The sequence below is a fragment of the Sebastes umbrosus genome, chromosome 3, assembly GCF_015220745.1.
Source record: "Sebastes umbrosus isolate fSebUmb1 chromosome 3, fSebUmb1.pri, whole genome shotgun sequence".
In the NCBI taxonomy this organism is placed as follows: Eukaryota; Metazoa; Chordata; class Actinopteri; order Perciformes; family Sebastidae; genus Sebastes; species Sebastes umbrosus.
In genome coordinates, this window is record NC_051271.1 from 8,904,750 (window position 1) to 8,925,046 (window position 20,297).

The 20,297-nt window shown below is 43.6% G+C and overlaps 1 protein-coding gene and 1 long non-coding RNA gene across 2 annotated transcripts in view; one reads left to right on the forward strand and one right to left on the reverse strand.

Moving 5' to 3' along the window:
- Nucleotides 1–20,297, forward strand: part of tnrc6c2 (trinucleotide repeat containing adaptor 6C2) — a 61,286-nt gene that overhangs the window by 20,888 nt on the left and 20,101 nt on the right. The window contains exons 4-5 of the mRNA XM_037765405.1: nucleotides 6,740–7,147; nucleotides 16,577–19,051. Of these exons, the coding sequence (XP_037621333.1) occupies nucleotides 6,740–7,147; nucleotides 16,577–19,051 (2,883 nt within the window). The remainder of the gene's footprint in view (nucleotides 1–6,739; nucleotides 7,148–16,576; nucleotides 19,052–20,297) is intronic.
- Nucleotides 702–13,654, reverse strand: LOC119485671. The gene is made up of 3 exons (XR_005206331.1): nucleotides 13,644–13,654; nucleotides 6,970–6,975; nucleotides 702–833 (listed from the first exon to the last, which is right to left on the reverse strand). It is a non-coding gene; the product is annotated as an uncharacterized LOC119485671 (long non-coding RNA).

Sequence of the window (20,297 nt, forward strand, 5' to 3'; positions counted from 1 at the left end):
TAACCATTTAGTGTGAGGAAGGGCTGTAATTAAAAGTTTGGTGCAAGGTTGCAGAGAGCGCCTCAGCTGGAGGGTTTAATGGAATTTACAGTGCACTTGATACAGATGCTAATTTAATTGGCTCTCCTTTTCAACTTCAATTAGAGGTACAAAGGCCACCTCCACATTAAAGTCTAAATTTGGTTTTCACAACACAACTCTCACTTGCACCGCTGCAACTTAAATATTTCTGTATTCACCTCTGCTAATGACGATGGTAAAATGGTTATTTTCAGCAGTCTGTTGTTGTCTCTTGTTTTCCTGTCGAGATGATATCTACAAGTTACCCATTTCTAATGTAGTTGGACAGTTGAAGAATCTTGTTTTCTGCCTCTTCAATCTTGTGGTCTCGTTGAGTGTTTAAAGCCAGGTTTCCACCAAAAGTTCCTGGTACTTTTAGACCCTGGAACTATTTTTTAAGGGAACTAAAAGGTTCCTTCAGCCCAATGTTGTCTGCGTTTCCACCGCCGTCTAAAGACCCGTGAAAATTAGCCAAATTAGCCAGCAACATGACATGGGACGAGGGCTGCTGGGGGTCACAGTGGTAAACACACTCTGTAGCCTGCAGTTCAGTGTGCCAGCCCGCTTCATCTAAAAAAAAAAAAACGTTTGTATGTACGTTTTGTATCACTGCCATGATATTTACTACTGCATATTTACTGATGCACGCTGGATGTAATGAATGAAATGCAGCAGAGGATAATAAAACTAAGAGCATCTGTCTGCACAGTAAATCATCTGTTGAGTGTTAGATGGTTATTTATTTGTGCTTTAGAACGTCACCGCCGTGAAATCTCTCTCTCTCTCTTTTTCTGTCTTTTTTTTTAATGACTCGAGACGCCGACAGCAGACTCTAACTTTATTTTCAATGTAATCAAACAAAGAATACAAGATACAAGAGTACTTCCTTGTTTATGAATGAAGCGGTACACGAGTTGAAGCCGTTGGCAGTGCCGCTGTGTGTGTGTGTTTCATCAATCAGCGACGATCATCCCTGCAAACCCCACCCCGAAGGCTCTGGTACTTTCAGAAAGTACTACCCTCCGACCAGGGCCTTTGCGAGGGATAAAAAGGCCCTGTAAAATGTCCCCGAAACTTATTTTAGACCCTGGTCCCTGCGGTCGAAATGCAATGAGTTCCTCAAAAGCTTCCTAGTTCTGAGGGAAAGCTCCTACGGTGGAAACATGGCTTAAGTAAACTCCTGACCATCATCAGGTCAAAATGCCCAGTGTTTGTAGATTTCTTAAAAAGCGTCCTGTGAAAAGATATTTTTAAAATATGTCTGATATTAGAAGCTGTTAATTAGTAGTATTGGAAAGAAACTTCACCTACACTAAGGGGTCAATAAGCAGAGAAACCCTGTTTCTGTAAAGCTATTAGTCATCCAGTTGAGTTCAAATGCAATAAGCTTGCAACTTCACTAATTTACTGTGTGGATTTCATTGCCTTTCACTGGCAGTGAGTGTAACCACCATAACTCTTCACTTTCCTCATTTAATCTTTTATAGGCACACTCTCATCTGAGGGATTCCCCTGCTTTTCTCCATTATTTTCCTTGGTAGTCTTTTTCTATAACCCCCACCTCTTCAAAAGCACTTACCCATCAATCATGGATTAGGAAAAGATCTCTCCTCCTCAAAATAAAAAGACGCGTCTCAGTAAATGTATTTATGTTTATTCAGGGCAGAGTGGAGCTGCGTCTCTCACACATAGCCTACTATTCTTCTCACCTATTACACATTCAGACTGCCATTTGTGCCATCTCATTTGTGTGAGTATGTCTGCATACACACACTCCTGCCTTCATTAATTCTCACTTGTTAAATACAGATTACACTGTAGATGGTTACACATTACCCAGCTGGATAGTGTTATAGCAGCAATTTTCTTGAAAAATGACAGATCATTTTAGCTTTTTTTTTTGCGGGCACAGAATAATGTGATTGAGCAGGTTTGTGACAATGTGGTTTTAAATGTCTCAGCGTTATTTTAGTGAAATATGTCATTGCTTGTGCAGAAGAAATTTGATGTGGTCATCTGCAACATGAGGGAGTTGCAGCATGGATACACCCCTGTTACTACAACAACACAAACACAGGCTGGATGAAGCTGCAGGGTGTGTATGAGGCACGCTTGAGCGAAGGGACTTGTATATCTGTCATCTGAGTTCGTCTGCTTCCTGTACCACACTGGCAACAGAAATAAACACTGAGCCCGACTGAGTAACATCCTCATGTGTATTTTTGACCAAATTGTTCAGGGAACTAAGATTAAATCTTAGGAGCTCTTCAAGTTCCTTTAGTGCGTTTGTGTGTGTATGAATTGCAAACATTTGACAAATTCGACAGATAACAGATTAAAAAGGAATTCCTTTGTTTGAGACAGCAAAGTATGTGACTGACTGTCAGGAAGGATATGTGCAAAGGTGGAGAAGGAGATCAAAAGAGGCAGAAAAACCACCCATCTATCAAGTAGGTCACCTGCTAAATAACATAACCACACCAAAACAATTGGTAAATACAGTCAACACCTTTGAATTCTTCCTTGTCAACTAGTCGGGACATGGGTACATTAACTGCTATTTCGATTTCAGGGGATCTATTAGCAGGAATATAATATTCATAACTTGTGTTTTCATTCATGTTAATCACCTGAAACTAAGAATCGTTGTGTTTTCGTTGTGCTTAGAATGAGCCCTTCATATCTACATAGGGAGCAGGTCCTGTGCACATAGTCCGCCATGTAGCTCCCCCATGTTTCTACAGTAGCCCAGAACGGACAAACCAAACACTGGCTCTAGAGAGCCTTTTTGCGTTTTTACGTTACCTGAAGACCAACGTAGTTCTCCGACACGCTTGTGAAACTGAGGTAACGTGAGTCGCAGAGTGCAAAATCGTGGTACTGCCAGCCACCGTCTGACTTCCATTGCTCCAAAAGTAGTGTTATTATAGGCTTAAGATGGCCTTTGAGCGAGTTGAACAGCGTTACAACGGCTTTGCACATGGCGGCTCACATTACCGCAGTCTTGGAAAGAGAGGAGTGAGCAGAGGGGTACTCAGTTGGTTTCAATCTGCAACCACACCACTAGATGCTTCCAAATCCTACACACTGGACCTTTACATGAGAGTCCCTTCCTAGCAACAACCATTATGTGATTTTAATCTCAATGAATTCTGCACACAATCTTTCCCAGTCGTCAGGCTTCTGTTTGAGCAATGAGTAACGCCCAATAGTGCAAACTGCATCCTGGTAGTTCCTGGGCCATTGGGAAGTACTAGCTTGGGCCCTTTTTTGGTGGCAGGAGTCCAAGTACCAAACTAGAACTAAGTTTAAACTTTCTGAGTTCATTTAAGGGTTCCTTTTTTGGGGGGGGGTTTTAAGTTCTGTCACTACCTTCTATAGTAATGCCTAACAGCAAGGGGAAAGAAAAAGGGGGCTACAAAATGTGCACTAGGTAGAACAATTGGTTGGAGTTGGAAGAGATTAAAGAAATAGAAAGTAAAGCAGAGAGAGAGGTTGGGTGGAGGGGAGACATTTGGAGTGGGGAGATGGAGGAATGGAAATGACAAGGTAAGGAGACAGAAACAAGACAGGGGAGAAAAGAGACAGAAACTCAAGAGATGATGGATCAAGATGGATAAAGGCCCAGAGGGAGAATAACACAGTGAGCAGAGAACACCAGGCTGAGAGATGGGTAGACACAAAAAAAGAGAGGGAAGATAGAGATGGAGAGAGAGAGAGCAGTGGGGTTATGGAGAAACCCGCTGATGGAAAGAAGAGGAGGATGGGGGGCGATTGGAAACGGAGTGGGGAGGACAGTGAGGAAAGGGGGCAGGGCAGCGTGTATTCACCGTCCTGCTGTGTGATTGGTCGAGGCATCGTCAGGCGGGCCGAGATGAATTTAATCAGAGTTGTGCGTCACCAGCTGCAGTTCGAAGCCAACAGCCAGCCAGATACTGCTGGAGGGGGGAAGGCTCTCTCTCTCTCTCTTTCTCTTTCTCCCTCCCCCTCTTTGCATGCCTGTTTGACTACATTGGTGAAAGGGGGTGCAAACAACTGTGAAAATGTCCTTTTTGAGTATTTTTATGTTTTCAAGAAACATGTAGAGGCGCACGTGTTTGTGCCTGTGAGGAAGTGCGTGTGTGTCTGTGAAGGGCATCAATAGAAGACAATGTTTGCCTTTCTACATATGTAGTTCTCTCCATGTAGAGGGGCTTGTATTTTGGATTTGGCTGTGTTACTGCAAATTCAAGTTTTCCCAAACATCACTGCTGTTTCTGTGTGTCAGCAGGTAGGCAGCCATCTGGATTAGTGTTGTGCTCACAGAGAGGGCCTCTGTTTTTAGCTTTTAGTCGAGCTCTTGGCAGGCACAGTGAATACCTCTGCACTCTGTATTTACTTCCTCCAGTGTGGCAGCTTTGGCCTGTGTGTGTGCGTGTCACTGTGTGGTTAATTGCCAGCACTGCAGTACCGGACTGCTGTAGGAATAGTTCTCACAGTGGACAGAGTGAAGCTTTAATGAACAAATTATTTCCATGCCATCAATTTCCCACTATTTCATGGTGTAAAAAAAGCATCCCCCTTCCCTCCACACACACTCACACAACCTGTGTCTCTCTCTCTCCTCCCCTGTGTGAAGGCAGTCTCAGCTGTTGTGTAGAGCAGCCATATCTATCTAGGGACTATAGAAAACAACATCATCAACTCTATTCATCATGCATTTACCCATGGACTGAGAAACTGTAATTCACTGCAGCTCTTAGGTCACTAGCAATTGGCAGCCATTATGAAAGCAGCTGTTTCTGTGCAGCAGGGAGCTCTCAGGTATAGTAGTCAGGGCTCTAAACAAACCTTTTTCACCATCCTCCCGGAACCGTCCCAAAATCATCCCGAATTTAAAATCTTTGTTTTTTTACATTATTATTAATTAATCATTCAAAAATACTTTTAATATAAAACGGACATCAAAAGAGGGTTTATTTTTGTTCATGAATCTATCATTTATCCCAAACTTTTTTTTATTTTAGAAAGTAATTTAATAATTTTTTTTATTTAATATTTACTTATAAATATTTGTTTTGATTTGTATGTTAAAAATGCAGCTAAGTTACATTAAAATATTTTTCATGAGCAAAAAGTAGCATTTGGTCAAAAAACAAGATTTTGCATATGGGCCGCCAAAAAGCTAGAAACGGCCCTGCTAGCTGCGCGTCCTAAAGTTGGAAGAGCTGCTGGACATGATGCACTTGTTGTGGTGAGAAGGCGCCACGGACAAAATGTGACGGAGAGATCTCATTGCAGCCTTATTACCTAAAGGGGACAAAGAGGAGTAATTTAGTAAATAAGTGGTTAACATTAGTAACAGGATTTGAGCTGTTGCGGAGTTTTGACTCCTCGTTAAAGTAACGTTATCGTCAGCTCACTCACTGTAAATGCAAATGTTGGCTACTGGCTCGTCAGCGAGCATTAACTGTGACGTAACCGTTAACGTCAAACAGTCAAATGTTTGCTAACTGGTAACGTTAATACTAGAAAGTTTACCTCATTGACTTCGGGAATAATTTTCCGTTGCTGCTGCGGCTGTCGTGAGGTCAGAGATCGCGGTATATGCTGTGTGTGTCAGTGTGGAACGGATCGGGCACTGACAGTATGTGCGTGTATTTATGTTGTCAAAGAGGTTCAATAATAAAGGTGCGCTACACAAAACGTCATTTTCATTGCCGTTCATTCTAATGTAGCAGGTATTTTTCTTTCAAGCCTCGTCCCAAATTCATCTCAAAATCAATTTTCATCCTCCCCGATCATATTTTCTTTGGCCCTGGGACGACGGCTTGAGCCCTGATAGTAGTGCTATACCAGATCTAGTTCAGTTTCCCCCTATGTTCATACAGCCACAGACTCACACCGATATCCTCTTCAGCTTCCTCAGAAGAAATGTTCAGTGTATAGGCCAGACAGACCCCGGAGAGGAAACTTTAGCCAAGCCAATCTGTTTGGTTGCTAGCTGTCCAGGTCCTGCTAATAATAACACCTTTCAGGCTAACGCTCAATTAGATGGCTGGCTGGTCACTGCAACCACAGGGAAAGGGTCAGGCTGAGGCCAAACCAGCAGGGAAAGGTTTGTGTGAGTGTTTGTGTGTATGTGTGTGGGGTGGGGGGGCAAGAGAAGAGAGTGTAATGAAGAGGAAAGGAGATGTCTCCATGTGTTTGTGTGTGTCGGTGTTCAGTCAGCAGAAAAAAATATGACCTTTTCATAGAGTGCGTCTGGGCCAGTAACATATGTTCGACAAAAGGTTGCATGAGGCAGTTAACTTAAAGAGACAGTCCACAGCAACACACAGTGCAGACAAGCAGATTGAATTATTAACACCTGCTGTGTACTGTTCATAAAATACAATACACAAAATAAAACTGAGACTGCATGAACATTAGCTGAAAGTAAAACGGGTCTGCCACACATTCTTTAATGGTACATTGTATAGCATTTGGGGAGATATACAATAATTGATTAACCCCCCCCAAAAAACTATTAGCCACTATTTATTTTTTTTGTCACCGGTTGTCAAATGTTAGCACTACCCAGCTAAATATAATTGCGTTTATATAAAGGTTTAATAGTGAGTTAACCCAGACATTAATACCTTGCTACCTGCATGTGTCTTTCTGTGTGTGTGTGTGCCTGTGTGCTGTATCCATCCAGTGCCAGAGCCTGCTCCCACTAAGCCCAGTCCCGGCCCACCCCACCACCTCCACCCCGCCAGCCCTACGCTGCCCCTCTCCTCCTCTTCTTCTTCTGGCAATGGCAAGCGCGTCTCCTCCAGTAGCCAACTCCCGACTCAGACTCCCCCTCAGCAGCAGTGCCAGTTGTCCTCTGCCAGTGCTCGCTACCCGCCCAGAGAGGTGCCCCCGCGCTTCCGCCAGCAGGAGCACAAGCAGCTACTGAAGAGAGGCCAGCCACTGCCTGCGGGAGCCCTCAGCGCGCTCACCCTCTCCTGTTCCTCTTCCTCCTCCTCCTCTTCGCCCTCATCATCTTACGCTTCTTCTTCTACGACTACCAGCAGCACTTCCCTAAACTCTGCCACGTCCACTGCGAGCAAACGCCACTCAGGTTTGTGTCAATACAGTAAACAAATTGCCCTTGAACAAATTCATTTTTTAAATTTTTTTTTATTTTAACACTGTTGTGGTGGCTGTGTGCGAATTGTTTCACCCTTCAAACTTAATCCTGATTTTGTTTTCATTTTTGTGTATGTCGGCTGTATTTTGGCTGCATGTTTAGTAACATTTCTCTCGATGAGCGTAGTAAATCGTCCTTTAAATCTAACATTCTGCTTCAACCTCTGTTACACTCACTTTGATTTTCCCAAACATTGTGAGACAAAATAATCCATATATTTTTTAGGGATCCTACATTAAGCTTAATTTCCGAGTTTGTATTCAGTTTGGCCTGGCACAGATAAAAGTGGTGTGCAAAGCAGCCTTGACAGATTTACTGCATTATAGGCATAATAAATTATGATGACTATAATTGTAGTTTAACGGCACACCTTCACTTCCTGTCAGTGTAAAATAATGACGAGATACAGCTCCTAAATTATGTGGGTAGGCTGACCAATTATTTAAAGCCAAATTAAAATTTAAGACTCAAGTTTAAGCTGTGTTCAATTGGCTGCATTTCCGTTTTCCTTTCTTTGGCCTTTTGAAAAGATTCTGATAGCTGAATGCTTGTTTCCAAAGTAGGTATGTGCTGTTAGTGTTCAAGGCTGAATCCAAGTGCTTATAACACTGGCAATAATAACGACAAATTTGATCAACGCCTTGGAAAATCTTAAGTCAGAAGAGCATGGTTTAGTTGTTTAAACCTCTGCATGCTCTTTTGCTCAACTCACAGGACCACACACACTTGCACACACACTCAGACCTGTATAGCCTTCGGTAATCTTTTAATGAACTCACTAGTGGCCCCTAAGATCACTAATACTGAACCTGCCTTAAGGTGCTCATTGTGTGGCTGCTTGTGTGCATTTGTATGGAAGTAATGTGTTGATAAAAGGATGGCCATGATTTATTTATATCATTTTTACAGCTATATTCCTCTCAGTTCATGGACACCACTGTGTTTCTTTTCACTTGCAGAAGATTCATTTTTTATTATAATTTCTGCTCTTTGTGTGTACTTGCGTCATTTTCTTTGTAAAGCAATCACAACCATCTGCTTAATAATGTACATAGACACAACGATGCACGTCACATCCTCTAATACAACACTTTGAAGACATAGATGCAAGGATATCTTTGCAGCACACCACACAGTGTTTTCATGTTCAGGTTAACAGGAACTCGCATGAGTATCTGCTTGCATCTTTGTTGAGTTTCTCTTCTTTCAGTCCCTTTTTTTTCCCTCTTTCTTTCTTTCTTTTCATCAGTGCTCTTTGCCGCTCTGTGCTGCCTTTCATTACTGACTTAACATTTGCTGGGACAACACCAAGCACTCGGTAAACAAATCTGCAGCAGCTGTGCTGCAAGGCTTGCTGGTCAGCAAACTGCAGCCCTCAGCATCACAGAGGCAACTGGTCCTTGTATGCTCGGTCTAGTCGCCGTTATTCTCGTACTTGGGCCGATGCCACCAATTACAGCATCAAACAAAAATGGATGCCTGTTTTTTTGCAAGACAATTTAATGAAGGATGTTGTGAATTAGTCTGCTTTCTGTCAGCATTTCACAAACAATATTTAAACATTAATAATTGAGACAGCTTTGTTTTATCCTGGAATTATTAGTTCAGAAGCTGAAACTCTCTATTATGATATTTATTCTCTGTGCTCAGCTGTTTAGTGCAGGGTTTCCTCAGCTGTGGGCAAGGATCTAAATTTGGCTGCAGGCTTAAGTCTCTCAAGAGAAGCAATACCTCTAAGCCTTTAGATTTAAAAGAATATATTTCTCCTTTTGGCTTCATACAAGTTAAGCTCCCCTGGTTGAGTGTATTAACCTATAATGTCCTTATTATTGTCCTAGTCCAGCGGTTGTTGTCCTGTTTGGCCTTCACCTTGCCCCGGTTTTCCCAGGGGCCTCTCGATACAACACAGCCTGTGGCATAGTAGCCATTGGCTGGGTTTCCACCCCCTTCCCCTCTCGGTCTTGTCCCCAGGGCTTCCCCTTCACAGCCTGTTCTATCCTGTCTGCTCAGCTAATAGCCTCAAGCTAGTGGCCCTGTTGTTGCACAGATTCTGGCATACATAATTTAGAGAGTGGACACTGTAGTTTAACTTACTGCCCTGCACTTGGAGATTTAAACCCAAGCCTCTGCTTTATTTACATAAAACATCACTACTTTTTTAGTAGAAGCTTGAGAAATGACTTTAAATTGACACAAATATTACCACACCACGTCCTGCTCTTGCAAGTACCGGTCCCGGCTACAGTGGTTGTGTTTGTAGCAAATATCTGTCCCAACAGAACACCTTATTAATGCATGACTTCTATTCTATTTTTGCCAGACTACACATTTACAACTTAGTGTTTTGAACTCACTCAACCATGTAAACAAAGTACATGGAATTAAGTCAATCATCAAGTCAAGAATTATAGATCATTATCATAGATAACATATTCATTTTCTGAATTATCGAAAATAAGTATCACGATATTATGTTTTGCGATACTGTATTGATTCTCAAACGATTTGATATTGATTTTTTATTAATAGTTTACATGCAAAGATTAACTCAGTCAATACTTAATTTAATTTCCAGTGTATGTGCTCTCTCAAAGTAGTGCTCTGATGTTGGATCTGCAACTGTGATAAATGCAAATGCATATCCCACTGTTCTGATTGCATTAAAAAGTAAACTTTTTTCACTTAGATTTTATGCATATAGTGATGTGTTTTTTATACTATGACAGTTTTAGGGCTGCACAATTAATACTATTTAAAAAAATAAAATAAATTTTAAAAATGTAATCAAAATCGCAATATAGCCTACTGCAATTTGAAATCGCAGGAGGTGAATATTTGATAAAATACCATTTTAAATGAAATATTCTCGTGCTGCAGAGATGTCCTAGCCTACACACATCACATTCTTCAAACTTAGGAAAATATCGTTGTTTGGTAGAGATCCCTACAAAAATCACACCTTAATCATTTTAATGTTTTTCAATGAAAATGTGAATAAAGATGCAAAAATTGTTATTCCCTCTAATATCGCAAATCTTATCTCAATTGCAATATCAGTCAGAATAATCACAATTCTTAATTTTTTTCAAAATCGTGCAGTCCTAAACAGTTTCCTTAAAATTAGATTGAAACATCGCAATATATTGCCTTGCTTCCAATATCGCAATATATTGAATCGTAACCCCCTGTATCATGATACATATCGTATCGCCAGATTCTCGCCAATGCACAGCCCTAGTTTGTGTATTATTTTATGTTCCCTGCCTGCAAGTACAGATACAAAGTTTTCTTCCTCAGTGTAACTGTAAGTGAGGGATGAACTGTTTTGAGGACATGTTTCTGACCTCTCCGGTGAGGTTACTGTGGCCGAAAGGGATGTGATGATGTTCCTTCCACACACTTTTTCACTTGCACATGCAAACACAAACACATGTGCATAGATGGCTGTGCAGCAGTAAGAACACACTAGTCTGACCTAGTTGTGTCCTCTCAGATCTCTGTCTGCCTTGCAGGCCAGCTGGCTGAGTTTAAAGGGTATGCACACACACACACACACACACACACACACACACACGCACACACACGTTAGTTTATGAGGCAGCAGTACTGCAGTATTATTGGGTAGATATCCTAAGGTGGTTAAATGTGTTTCCTTTGACCCATTTTTTGGTTACTTTCCTCACATTTGGTTCAGAAAATCATACTGACTTCATTTAAAAACCATATTAAATTTAACTGTGTGTGATTTATGACATTCCAGCAGGCTATCCACACACACCGCCCCATCCACAAAGTCTGAAAGGCAACCCCCTCTAAAGTCAAGGGCATTCACACCCCTCCCACGTAACCTCCGCTCTCCGAACCCCATTTAATTGTCCCAAACACCAGACAGAGACCCCCTGTCCCCTCTCCCTCACTCCCTCCCTCCCTCCGTCACACCCACCATCCCAGTCTCTCCAGCTGACTGGGGACCATTAAGTCCGGAGCAGCCAGCAGCCATCCAGACAAGCTCCCCAGTAGCAGGTGCTGGAGTGGGGGTCTCTTAAGACTGTGGGAACTGCAGCCCAACAGCTGTTTGTTGGTCACCCAGACAGAGCATGTAGCCAGAAGGCACTCTGCTGGGTGCTGTTAAAACACTTGGCCCTTTCATTTGGGCCCTTTTGATTATCTTATTTAAGTTAAATGCCTAGTGTGGAGGTGGAATAGGGTGTTAAACATTGGTCTGTAAAACATATAATGTGCTTCAAGTACCCTCTCATGGAAATGCAGGTCTGCTTCTTCAAACATGGGACCATTAAGACGTAAAAATAACTACCACTTAGGTCTTGTACGTTTTTAAAATCATAATCACAAGACTACTTGGCCCTAATGAAGCCGGGGAGGTATAGATCGTCCCATGTGCTCAGGCTGTGACACACACACACACACATAGAAGTGAGAGAACCCCCTAGTGGCTTAATTAATCCAGCCTTTGTCAGGGAAACCAGAGAAGTCACCATGGTCTCGCTCTCCTATTTTTTCTCTTCTCTCAGCAGAGGTAAACAGACATGAATAATGAGCTTTTTAAACCCTCCTGTGACCATTCCCTCACTCTTTCTTGTCCTCCCTGCTTCCGGAAAAACAAGTACATGCCGTCTTTGATTCAAGTGGGCGTAAAGCACCCCTCAAAGAGAGATGGAGAGGGTCTATTTGGGGACAAAAGACTACTAAACGTCCCCTCCTGCTCTGGTTCTGGTGTTATGTCACCCCCACGGTTTGCTCGGAGAAAACCAAGCGTAGTCTTCGACTCACAGTCGAGCTAATGATTCTATTTATTGCCACGCCATCTCTCTTAGTCCGTCCATGCTTTCTCTCTCACCGTCTCCCTTTCTTTTCCCTTGCCACTGCAAGTGCCAAACCCCTCCCCCCAGACTTTTCTCCCTCTCTCTTTCTGTCACCCTGCCTTTCATTTCATTCGAAGGGGAGGGGAGGCATTTAATTCTTGGCTACCTGCCCATTTCTATGATGGCAGCTAGTCTCATTATCAGAAGCTCATCTCTTGCTTATTTCTGCTTCAACTCTGGCATGCTGGCATCGCAGCGTCAGTGGTTTGTTGCTGTTGTTTAATGTCACATTTTCAGCACAAGCACTGCTGGTGTGCTCATCATTAGGAATTTGGTGTTATTATTATTTAGCTGTAGTCCAGGATCTCTAAACAGAACAAGCCTGTATCTGCACGCATGGACTTGCACATACACAATAAAGCTCCCTGTTGGAAGTACGACGAGCCATAGAGGGCCCCTTAGTTTTTATTTTTGACCCCCTTTTCATTCACAAAGCGTAATAAGAGACTGCCCTCCTAATTGCAACCAGAATGAAAGCAGCACCACATTACTGACACATGATTGCAAATGGTGGACGGTAATAATTGTCCCCCTTTTCTTTGTTTTTCATGTCCAGCTTGTTTCTTTCGTCTCCCCGCCTGCCAAATCACCGCTTTGCCAAGAATCAGCAAGACCTTTTTATTGGAATGTCTGGGGAGGGAGTCGAAAGGGGAACAATCGGGGCATGTTGAGGTGAAAGGAAAAAGAGGCTGTTTTGCATTAGTCCCCACATGCACGCGTGTACACATCCGCAGAGGTAGACACAATAGCATCAGCACCTATACAGTATGATGCAATCCGATGCAATAGTCCAGCGATAAATACTCCTTTTGTGGAGCTCGTAATGTTGCATTTTTGTTACCCACATTTGCTATTTATATTGCAGTTAAACAAATACCTGCACACACTATTGGTCCAGATACAACTCAGCCACCTAGTAGCAGCAGCTAGCTTGTAGACATACTAAGAGGATATCTGTGTAAGCACTCTGAGAGTGGCGCTGGTGCACCTCTCCTCAGGTACTTTTCCTCTCTCTCTCTCTATCTCTTTCTCTCTCTCTCTCTCTCTCTCTCTCTCTGACTGACCCCTTTTCCCCACCGCAGGCAGCACACACTCCTTTTTCTTTTCCTTTTTGTTTTCTGTGTTTTTTTTTGTTTAACATTTGTCTGATTCACAGTGTCTGGGACAGAAGTGATAGAAAGATGGCTGCTTTCCAGGCTTTGATTAACTTATCATGTAACCTATTTTTACGCTCTTCAGGAAGCAAAATGTGCAAATGAGAGTGAGACAAAGACAGAGAGAAAGTGAGAGAGAAAGAGAGACAGGAAGATACAGCGGGTGGGTGAGGGGTCGACCGAACCAAATTTTCCTGAGGCTGCAGCCTCAGAGCTCCTTGGCTATGTTTCAGGTCTGATAAAATGGCGATCTCTCTTTGCTCGTAAAGCTACCATTAACAGAGCTGGGACAAAAACAGAAAGGGAGCATTTGGAAGCAAAAGACCTACAAACCACTGAGAGTTTACAGTAGTAAAAGATCGTCTGTTTGGGTTTTGTTCTTTTCTTTACAAATTGACTTGGTGGCAAGCAGCAGTCATGCACCAACTCAATAGATCAGGAATCGTTTTTGTGAAGGAGAGACACTTTTCTCACCCAATTGTGTTGGAACTCAAATCTCAAAAACACCGACATTTAGATGCATTTAAAAATGTTTTGTAACTAAGAAGGAAGTAATAAGAATATTGGAACCTCTTTGACCCATCTGTTCAATGATTACAGTAGTCCAATGTGACATCTCTAGCATTCACTAAACATTCACTACTTTCCTATAGACGAAAATATAATCAACGCATCTCATCCTACAATATGTCCCGTATATCTGATACAAATATACTGGACTTAAATTCCAAGTCGCTTGAATATCTTCCAAAATCATTCCTTAATGCTGTACTAGCTTGCTGTCTTTTTGGCAACAGGCATTTTCCACCTGACTATTTTTTTGTGTCCATAAATGAATGAAAGTTTGACTGGACAGATTTGTGTGCTGACATTACTTTTGTGGTCTGTATTTCCTTGGAGATTAGTCATGCAAACCGAAATTAGGCCTTGGCCTTGACTTTCAAGACCAACTTATTGTCAGATGGCAGAGAAAACTCATGGAAACTCCAATTAAAGTCTTTCTTATTGAAGGCTCATATCTGGCTTTTTTTTTAAGTTCAAACAACTTCTAACTTCCCTCTAAAACAATTGGCACCGTCACAGCAGTTGTGAGGGATCACTTTTGATGTGATGTTTCAGTAGTTTTTTTTTCTGCGTTCAACTGATTGCAAACTAACTCCAGAATAGTGTTGGTGTGTGTATATGTGTGTGCCATCAGTCTGACGACCCTGTGCGATAAGGCTGCCTGGGGAGTGGAGATAAGTGTCTTCGGGCGAAAATTGCATTCACAGTCACTCTGTGGCGTGTTGCGCAGTATCTTAAAGCCACATATCTGCCAGCGTTTGTCAAACAAATGGACTTTCCCCTCATCTGACTGGATTGTTTTGACCACTGGGTCTTTATCTCATGATGGATAACGTATAGCTATTATGGAAATCACTGCAACAATCTAATGGAAACTAATGGCAGAGTAATGGAAGGTAAAACAGCTTAATTACTAAACAAGGCCAATATTTTACAAACACAGCCTGGGTCTTATAATTAAAGGTTAGTGAGCCACGCTTACTGCAGCTGCTCAGGAGGGTAGCCAGAAATGTATTCTCGTCTTGTAGGCTAGTATGCTTGTTGAAAAGGACTTCTCGTGTTGCATATGGTTTGGCATCACATTTTGTTCATGTTAAATGCATTGCAGTCATCTTAAAAACATATTAGGCATATATTTTGTCATAAAGAATATTACGTTTGCATAAGAATACATAGTGTTTACATGCAGTGACTGCTGTAATCTGCTGTTTTCCCACTGAAACGTCCACTTTTGCTGAATGTTGGAAAACACTCAAACTGGGATAAATTGGGATTTCATGTACACAATTTGGCTGTTTCATAATACACATTCATTTTCCTTTCTCCTCCAAGAGTTACTGGATGAATTTCTCCCTTCATATCCTTGGTTGGCCTGTGTGCTTTTGAGATTCCTAGCAGTTCTCATTGGTTTTTATCCCATTACATGAGGCTGGCCCAGTGGTTTGGATGTTTGCATGCTGGATCGATAGCCTCCCTGCTCTCACCCACTAGCATTAATAAGATCATTGATTAGCTGCCTCCCACTGATTGATTACCCCTTTACAGCATCGAATTAGTCTATTATTAGTTCCCCCTCTGATGGGATGCTTTTGTGCCTAATGAAATTGCTTGTGTGTGGTACCATGTTGGTTAGAGAATCGTTTGTGAAATGCTTTGTTTTTGTTAGTGTGGTACTGAATTTGTAAGTCAAGCTTAAAGCTTGTAAGTTGTAGGATACATTTTACATACAGTCCTTAGTTCTCAGATTGTGATAAAAAATGTATCTATATGCAAACCGTATTATACGCAAGTAGTGAGAAGCTAGCAGAGACGCACACGCATACAGTATTCACACAAGCTTGGAGGAAGTGTTTTGTGGTTAGTTGGAGGAGGAGTAGGCCTGGCGGAGCGTAGGGAGTGATGGATGAGAAGCCGTCCTGGTTTCATTCCAATAAATGAGCGGCGTTCCACTTGGGCTTCCCTTCACAGCCCCAGCCAGTGAAGCCACGATGGAGACGGATGGGCCTCTCACTGCTGGGTGTTAGAGGAGAGCAGGGGGGAGAGAGGGAGGAATTAAAGGGTGAGGAAAGAGAGATGGGGACAGAAAGTGAGAGAGGAGACATGGACAGAGAGAGAAAAGGGGGAGGAGGGGGTAATAATAGATAAGGGAAGCTTGATAGTGAGAGGGAAGTAAAGGGTAAAATAAGACCGCAAGGGAAGAGGAGAGGAGTCAGAAACGAAAGTGGAAAAGGAAGTTATAAGTGAGGAGAAAAGAAGGATGGATAAAGGAAAGAAAGTGAGGGCTCCATCTCCCTGTTTCTGTTTGGCCGACTGCACAAGGGCAAGAATTTATGGATATGTCATAGCTGATATGACATGTAGCACGCTTGATTGTGCATTCTGATTATGTGTTGGATTGTGGAACGAGCAAGTGTGACCATCTCCTGCCAAGGATTCTTGATAGCTAGCATTAACCAACCAAGAAGATAAAAATCGGTCCAGGGGACTTACAGGGGCTGTATTACATGATGTTCCTTAGTCTAACCTAATGTATATTTTTTTTCCTCACCCCATCCCTCTTTATCCTCCCTTTTGTTTTCTCTTTTTTTAACCTTTGTCTCCGCTCCTGTTTCTCCATCTCTTCTTTATTTCTTGCATTTCTGCATCTTCTGTTACTGAAATCTTCTTTTGTTTCTCTCTGACTGATTCATCATCTCCACTGCTTCTTTTGTTGTTTCACTTTGTCTAAACCTCTCTTCTCTCTCTCCCTCTTTCTTTAGACATATCCCTCCAGAGTGGCTCTGTTGCCCAGTATGAGACCTTTCATTGGGGAGCCTCTTTGCCAGTTGACAGCTCCTCCAGTGCCAACAGCTGGGACAAAGTGATTATTGACGGAAGTGACACAGAAGCTTGGCCATCCATCAGCCGCAATAGTGACCCCAGCCACCCCGCAGCACCAGAATGCCCCTTGGGCTCAGCTAGCTCTAACGCAGACACCAGTGCTGTCACTACCACCTGTAGTAGTAGTTTTATGAGTATGGCCACAGGTGCCGCAGGCCAGCAGGCCCACTACCCCTCTCTTAAAGCTAACAATAACATGATGACGGGACCTGGGTCAGCCAACACATGCGGTAATAGAGGCTGGGGCTCAGATGGGAAACAAGATGGTATGAATGGCGGCAGAGTAGGAGCGCCAAATAACTGGGGGTCTCCCAATTTTAACTTGAACCTCAATCCCAATGCCAACCCATCAGCCTGGCCTGTTCTGGGCCATGAGAGTGGTGGAGGTTGTGGTATTGGCCCCAATGCGGTGTCAAACTCACCGTCCCTCCCACCAGGTATTAATGGCAATGGAAACATGGGAAACGGGAGCCTGGGAGGTGCAGATAATGGCGGGGGAAGTTGGGGTGGCATGATAAGTGGTAATGAAAATGATCAACAGCACCCTTCAACCAACACAAGCTTGTCCTTCAAAATGGAACTTTCTAACCTTAACTCTGATGGACCAAACCACACTAAGCAGCAGCAGCAAGCTCAGGAGCCTATGAGCCCTATCCATGGAATAACTGGCTGGGGAGGCCAGTCACCCACCGAATCATCCCAGCTCAATGGGGACACAACAGGCAGCTCTGTATGGGGTAGTGGTGAAACCAAGGCAGCTGACTCTCCCAAGGACTCAGGCTGGGAATCATCTCCCTCTGGAGGCCATTCTGCCTGGGGCCGCCAAGGCAGTGGAGGTGGGAGTAGTGGAAGTGGTGGCTGGGGTGACTGGGGGAAATCCTCTGGTGGCGGAGAGGCATCTAAAGGCTGGGACTTGGTAGACGCTGGTAGTTCTGGTTCAGGCCAAGAGCAGCAACATAGCTCATGGGGCCAGCAGCAAAGACCAACCCCGGCAAGTGAGGGTAGTGGGGAGAGCAGCGAAAATCAATCTGACCACAGAGACAGGTCCTCCGGCACGGATTGTACCCCTCTGCTACCCCGGCAGGACCTCGATCCTAGGGTGCTGAGTAACACGGGTTGGGGACAGACCCCGATCCGACAGCACACTGTATGGGAGATGGAAGAAGCCAACGCTAAGGCTGGGAAGAGCAAAAGCAGCCCAGACACCATAGGAAGCTCCAGTTCTAATGGTGGACCCTCATCCATCAATGGAGGTACCATCAACCCGAAAATTGGCCCCAGTCAGAGGCCTGGGTCTGGAGACAAAAATGACAGTGAAGGATCATCATCCTCTGGCTGGAGAGCCCCTCCACCTCAGCCTATCCAGACTGGATCAGGATGGGGAGAGCCCCAACAGTCACACAGCAAAGCGCCGAATGGCACTAGCAGTGGCTGGGGTGAACCTCAGCCTACCAATGGTCCTAGAAATGGAGGCACACCATCCTGGGCTTCTGAGGACAAGTCACCCAGTTGGGACGATGGCATGACAAAAAGTCAGCCCACTAACTGGGGAGAGGGCCCCAAAAGCTCCCATGGATGGAGCAACAGTAATGGGGGCTCCAACGGCACCAGCACAGGGGAGTGGGGAGAGGCGGAGGTCAAGAAGAATGGATCCTCCAGCAGCATGTGGGAAGGAGAAGGAGGTAATGGAGGAAGTGGTGGATGGAAGGATAGCCCCAGGGCAGGAAATAGAGGAGGAGGCTGGAGTAAGCCCGCTCCTTCTGTGAATAATAGCAGCTGGGGGGAGACCCCACGTACCAATGGCCCTGTGCAGGGAGGCTGGGGTTCTTCCAAGCCCCAGGAAAGCAGCAGCAGCAGCAGCACTGGCAGCGGAGGAGGTGGCAGCATGGGTCAATGGGGTGGTCCTGGTACTGTGAAGCAGAATTCATCAAACTGGGGCAATGGCAGCAAACAGGACCAGGGCATGGATCCCACGGGCTGGGAAGAGCCCTCCCCTCCCTCCATCCGCAGGAAGATGGAGATTGACGATGGAACGTCCACCTGGGGCGATCCCGGCACCTACAACAAGACTGTCAACTTGTGGGATCGCAACAATCCCAATAATAACCCAGGCAACAGCGGCCCACCGCCCAGTAAGAATGGCGGAGCGAATATCCCCAACAATAACAACAACAATCACTCTGTCGGCCCCGGCAACAACAATCACCATCACACTCACCACATGCACCACCATCCCCATCATGGCCAGCCCCCAACTCACCTGCAACACCATGGAAACAACAATGGGTCATCCAACAATGGCGCCCCACATCCAGGTGCGGGCCCCCAGGGCAGACCCCCCCACGCCAACCCAGGTAACATAGTATGGTTGTGCTGTTGTGTTAAAAATCTCAAATTTGTATATTACTTGAAAAAAAATGGGTTCTATGGGTACCCACAAGTCTCCCCTTTACAGACATGCCCACTTTATGATAATCACATGCGATTTGGGGCAAGTCATAGTCAAGTCAGCACACTGACACACTGACAGCTGTTGTTGTCTGTTGGGCTTCAGTTTGCCATGTTGTGATTTGAGAATATTTGTTTATGCTAAATGCAGTACCTGTGAGGGTTTTTGGACAATATTTGTCATTGTATTGTGCTGTTAATTGATTTCCAATAATAAATATATACATACATTTGCAGAAAGCAAGCATATTTGCCCACTACCATGTTGATAAGAGTATTAAATACTTTACTCCCTTTAAGGCACATTTTGAACAGATAAAAAAATGTGATTAATTTGCAATTAATCATGATTAACTATGGACAACCATGTGATTAATAGCGATTAAATATTTTAAACAATTGACAGCCCTACTAGAAATTAAAGTAATGTTTGATATTCTGAAAATGTTGAAAAAGTTCATAATCTCTTACCAATGCAAAGGACACAGGAATGTTTAAAAATGCAGTATGTTTGTATCAAGCAGATTTAAACCTGATGTTTTAGTGATCCAAAGTTTTTATCTGACAGCATAAGTATGTTTTACTGAATGGTATTAAGCTTTACAGTCGGTCTTGATTATGAGCAGAATGAAATATGGGGAGAGACAAAGTTTAAATAAAGTTGTTTTCACTCATTGACACACAAAGTGACTAAATTACTAATAAAAAGCATTGTTGCCAACAATGGTTATTCCATTTACAGGTCATTCCTTAAAGTAATTCACTCACAGGGATTATTAAGCAGATAGTCTCGGAGGAATTTAAGGCCTCTTCATGGTCATGCATATATAATTAAGAGTCTGTGCAGCAAGCTTAAGTTCCCTCTGCAGCCAGTTCAAATAAGTCTTTGTGGAGACAAAGGCCATGCATATAGACATGGCACAGCTTTAATGCCTAACATTCTCCTCTCCTTTTGATTGTGAATGAGACCATTGCCCCCTGCTGTTTACCATCTGCACTGCAGCTACCAAAAAAGCACAGTGGCCACCTTTAGATGCACTTGTGTCGATCACAGTTATACCCAATCACCCATCTCTGCTGAAGCCAGTATAGATAGAGGAGAGATGTAGTGTAAGAGCTTGCACCGGCTGGCCTGAGCTGCTGCTTTCAGCC